The sequence below is a fragment of the Nicotiana tabacum genome, chromosome 8, assembly GCF_000715075.1.
Source record: "Nicotiana tabacum cultivar K326 chromosome 8, ASM71507v2, whole genome shotgun sequence".
NCBI lineage: Eukaryota > Viridiplantae > Streptophyta > Magnoliopsida > Solanales > Solanaceae > Nicotiana > Nicotiana tabacum.
In genome coordinates, this window is record NC_134087.1 from 100374356 (window position 1) to 100380106 (window position 5751).

Here is a 5751-nt window from a genome sequence, read left to right on the forward strand (position 1 = left end):
TGGTGAAGGCAGTCAAGCTGACGAAGCTGTCATCCCACATCTCCCTTCTCTACCTATCTAAACCCCCTATTGCAGTATCACCTCATCTATAGTCGCCTGGGACATCATCAACATTGATTGGAGCAGCCGGGGCATGTAAGGAAGAGAGTTTAGAGTCTTGGATACTCTCTTCCGAACCTTCAGAAGAGCTAGCAGCAGAAGATGATGCATCTACCAAGTGGAATCTACCCAGGACTTGTTGTGATTGGGCTTCCGGTTGTGCTTGCACGAAGTTACCCTTAGAAGTTTCCCTAGATAGGAGATACTCACTGTTCTCGAAGGGTTCATGAGCTTTGTTGGTGGTTGCTTTCTTGCTTATGGCTCTTTAGATTTCTAGTGGTAGGTTGCTTTTTCCTCGACCTCGGCCTAAGGAGGGTACTACCCTCCCTTTTGATGTATCACCTCTGCCCCTTGATCTAACCATTTTCTGCAACACATAAGTAATAAGAATCAGTTAGACTTGAAACTCCTAATGTATACAGAAGCATGCTTAAAAGTTGTAGTAAAGCAGTCTCAAAAGAGGCAGTGCAGACCGCAAAAGAATTAGTGCGGGCGCAGACTGGCAAGTGCGGACCGCACAAAAGTTAGTGCGGCCGCACAACCAAAAGTGTGGACCGCACAATTTTGAGTGCGGCCGCACAGTCCCATGTTCAAAATACTAGGATCTCTGATCATTCATTAGTGCGGACCGTACAATTTTGCTGCGGACCGCACAATTTTCACTGCGGACCATATATTTCTGAGTGCAGCCCGCACAATTCCAGCACACAAAATTCCCTAAGTTAAAGGACTGCAAACCGCACAAAAATGTGTGCGGCCGCACCATTTGAATTTCACGAGCAGTAAACTAGGGTTCATGCAATTTTTCACAATTTAGACATGGTTTGCACAAATTGACAAGCTTAGTGGTCTACCCAGTCCCTAATTAACACATACGAAGCTACCCACAATATTTTGGAGCACATATTAAGCATATTTGACATTTATAGGCCTAAAAATAACTAAATTAATCAAAGAAAACAAGAACACAATTTTAGAAGAAAGAACAAAAATCTAACATGGATTAAACATACAAGTAGTGAATGATGCAGGTGAGAATCTAACTTGATGAAATGAGAGAAGATTTAGAGCTAATGGATTATGCACTATAGTTGCTTAGAGATTGAGAGTTCAGAAGTCGAAAAGTGTGAATAGTGCATGAAAGTCCTATTTATAGGTTGACCCAGGCAGGCCCAGACTTACCTGAGTGCGGCCGTACAATTTTGAGTGTGGTCTGCACTCCTTACCTGTACCTTGAAGAATTGTTGTGGTTCACACAAAAGTGAGTGCGGCCGCAAAATTTGTGCGGACTGCACAATTTTGTATGCGGCTGCACCTTGTTAATGAACTTTGATAGTCCAAACTTCAAAGAACATGCACTTTTGGTCTTTTAGATGTGAGACCGCATACAGAATTGTGTGGCTGCAAAATGATTGTGCGGTCCACATAATTCTGGTACGGTCCGCACTTTTGTGACATTTAGGCAAATTTTTCATGCATAGCCCCTGCAATGCACACCCATTCCTGCATACACTTCAAAACTAGTTAGCCCAAAACAAAGCCTGTCTAATCTAAAGAAGAAAACCAAGAAAAAGAAAAGGACACAAGAGTTGCCTCCCAAGAAGTGCCTGATTTAACGTCGTGGCACGATGCAGATTACCAATCACTTGAAATGAAGAACCGACCACAATGTGGCCATCATCAACCTTGCAACGATAATGTTCAACCCAGTTCCCATTGACTCCAAACACCTCATCATTCTTATTTTTCAAATCTAGAGCACCAAAGGGGGTTATGTTCACCACTTCAAAGGGGACACTCCATTTTTGACTTCAACTTGCCCGGAAACATCCGTAACTGGGAATTGAACAATAGCACAAGATCACCTTCTTCAAACTCCTTGTTGTGGATGTACTTGTCATGGAGGTACTTCATCTTATCCTTGTAAAAGGACAAACTTGTTTAGGCATGATACCAAATTCATCAAGCTCATTCAATTGTGCCACCCTTAAGTTTGCGGCAACATCGCATTCAAGGTTTAAATTTTTCAAAACCCACATGGCCTTATGCTCAAGTTCTACCAGAAGATGACACGCCTTCCCAAACACAAATCGATATGGAGACATCCCAATCGGCATCTTGTAGGCCATCCTATAAGCCCAAAGAGCATCATCAAGTTTTCTTGACCAATCCGTCTGGTTGGCATTCACAGTCTTTGACAGAATACTCTTGATCTCCCGATTGGAGACTTTAACTTGTCCATATGATTGAGGACGGTAGGGAGTCGAGACTTTGTGAGTGACACCAAACTTTGTGAGTAAGGTATCAAAAGCCCGGTTGCAAAAATGCGAACCCCCATCACTAATAATGGCCCTTGGAGTACCAAACCTTGAAAAGATGTTCTTCTTAAAAATGCCACCACACTTAGAGCTTCATTGTTGGGTAAATCCACGGCTTCAACCCATTTTGACACAAAGTCCACAGCTACCAAAATGTAAGTTTTCCCACAAGAGCTCACGAACTGTCCCATAAAATCAGTAACCCAAATATCAAAGATATCAATTTTCAAGATGGTGGTATTGAGGGGCATCTCATTCTTCTTAGAAATCCCACCGGCTCTTTGGCATTCATCGCAATGCTTGACAATCTCACTAGCGTCCTTGTAGAGAGTAGGCCAATAGAATCCACAACTCAACACTTTTGTAGCCTTTCTAGCTCCACCATGGTGACCACCATACGGTGAAGAGTGGAAAGCCTCAATAATTCCCATTTGTTCTTCCTCTGGCACACATCGCCGGATCACACCATCGGTACATATCCAAAAAATATACGGCTTATCCCAATAATATTTAAGGCAATCCCATTTGAGCTTCTTCCTTTGGTTTGAAGAGAACTCATTTGGTACAATGCCACTCAGAAGATAATTGGCTAAATTGACAAACCACAGCATCCCGGTCATTGAAACGGCTAGGAGTTGCTCGTCGGGAAATGAATCATTGATCTCCAGGCCATCATGTTGCCTCCCCTCGTCCTCCAATCAGGACAAGTGGTCTGCCACTTGATTTTCACTACCCTTGCGGTCTTGAATCTCTAGATCAAACTCTTGCAATAGAAGCACCCACCACATTAACCTTGCCTTAAAATCTTTCTTGCTCATCAAATACCGAAGCACCACATGGTCAGTGTGAACAATCACCTTAGTACCCATCAAATATGGCCAGAATTTCTCCATAGCAAAAACAATAGCAAGTAGCTCCTTTTCGGTCACTGTGTAGTTGACTTGGGCATCATTCATGGTCTTGCTAGAATAGTAGACCGGATGGAAGATTTTTATGATTCTTTGCCCCAACACCACTCCAACCGCAACATCACTAGTGTCACACATGATCTCAAAAGTCAAGCTCCAATCTGGTGTGGTGATAATAGGAGTAGTAGTCAACTTGAACTTAAGCAATTCGAATGCCTTCATACAATCTTCATTGAAATGGAACTTGGCATCATTCCAAAAGTTTGCACAATGGGTTTACTACCTTGGAAAAGTCCTGATGAAACGGCGATAGAAACCCGCATGACCCAAGAAGCTCCTCACTCCCTTCACGGATATAGGGGACGGAGTTTGGAGATCACCTCAATTTTGGCCTTGTCGGCCTCAATACCATGCTTTGAAATTTTGTGGTCAAGGACAATGCCTTCCTTGACCATGAAGTGACACTTCTCCCAATTCAACACTAAATTCATTTCCTCACATCTAGCCAATATCCTATCCAAATTGTTCAACCAATCTTCAAATGAATTCCCAACCCCAAAAAAATCATCCATAAAGACCTCAAGAATATCCCCTACCATGTCGGTAAAAATAGTCATCATATACCATTGAAAAGTCGCCAGTGAATTACACAAACCAAATGGCATCCGCGAGAATGCAAAATTACCATAGGGGCAAGTTAAAGTGGTCTTCTCTTGGTCCTCAGGAGCAATAAGTATTTGATTGTAGCCGGAGTATCCATCAAGGAACCAATAAAAAGCACGTCCAGCCAACCTATCAAGCATTTGGTCAAGAAATGGAAGTGGGAAATGATCTTTCCGAGTGACTTTGTTGAGCGTCCTATAGTCCATGCACACTCTCCACCCGGTGACAATTCTTGTTGGGATCAATTCATTCTTGTCATTTGTTACCACAGTCATGCCCCCTTTCTTTGGGACACATTGCACCGGAGAGGTCTATGAGCTATCTGAAATGGGGTGAACAACCCCGGCATCCAACCACTTAATTATCTCCTTCTTCACCACCTCTTGCATTACTTCATTTAACCTCCTTTGATGTTCAACGGAGGGTTTGGCACCCTCCTCCAAAATAATCTTGTGCATGCAAAAGGCGAGGCTTATGCCCCGAATATCCGTCAAAGTCCATCTGATTGCTCTTTTCCTCCTTTGTAGAACCTCCAATGTGGACTCTACCTGCATGTTAGTTAAGCAAGAAGAAAGGATAACAGGTAAAGTGGAAGAAGGGCCAAGGAATTCATACCTGAGATGTGGAGGTAATGGTTTTAACTCCAAAGTTGGAGGCTCCTCGATTGAGGGCTTTGTTGGAGGAGTCTTCCAGTTTTCAAGATCCAAAGATAGCTTGCGGGGCTCATAAGTGTATGACCCTATACCTTGCAATGCATTGACGCACTCCACATAGCCTTCTTTCTCCTTAACATCATCAAGATTGAGCAAAACGGCTTCCAAATTATCCTCAACATTCATTGTGGCACTAGCATCATCAATAATCACATCCGTCACCAAATCCACAAATGAACAAACTTCATTACTATTTGGTTGCCTCATAGATTTGCACACATGGAAAACCACATTTTCATTACCCACCCAGAAAGTGAGCTCACTGATTTCCACATCAACAAGAGCCTTCCCTATAGCAAGGAAATATCTACCCAAAATGATAGGCACCTCATAGTCCACTTCACAATCAAGAATCACAAAGTCCGCTGGGAGGATGAACTTGTCAACTTGAACCAACACTTCATCAATAATACCCAAAGGCCTCTTCATTGTTCGATCCGACATTTGCAACCTCATGGATGTGGGTCTTGGTTGACCAATTCCCAAACTTTTGAACACTGAATAGGCCATCAAGTTGATACTCGCCCCAAGATCACATAATGCTTTGGCAAAGTCGACACTCCTAATAATGCAAGGGATTGTACAAGCGCCCGGATCTTCCAACTTAGGAGCCATTGAGTGCAGTATAGCACTCTCTTGATGTGTCATCTTAATTGTTTCACAATTCATCGATCCCTTCTTTGTTACCAAGTCCTTCATAAATTTTGCATATCTCATCATTTGCTCTAAATCCTCAACCAATGGTACATTGATAGACAAACTTTTCATTATGTCAATAAACTTTTTGAATTGGTTCTTACTATTTTACTTTGCAAGCCTTTGAGGGTATAGATGAGGAGGACTTGTCATTGGTGCCTTAGCCTTTGGCACTACCGGTACCGACATTTCAATCATGTGTTCCCTAGAGGGGTTCACTTCTTCTTGCAACTCCTCCACCCTTTCATCAATATTTATTCTCACTTTTTCATTACCTTGAACCATATTTCTTGGGATTTCATCTTCTTGAACCACAACATCATCATCCACAATTCTTCTTTGATTTGAGGTGGT

At 42.6% G+C, this 5751-nt stretch overlaps 1 protein-coding gene across 1 annotated transcript; it reads right to left on the reverse strand.

Annotated features, from left to right (window-relative positions):
- Positions 1–455: 455 nt before the first annotated feature.
- Positions 456–5469, reverse strand: LOC142163230 (uncharacterized). Its single transcript, XM_075220495.1, has 3 exons — positions 5153–5469; positions 4734–4834; positions 456–466 (listed from the first exon to the last, which is right to left on the reverse strand). The coding sequence occupies exons 1-3, from the start codon at positions 5467–5469 to the stop codon at positions 456–458; spliced, it is 429 nt and encodes a 142-aa protein (XP_075076596.1).
- Positions 5470–5751: the final 282 nt, after the last annotated feature.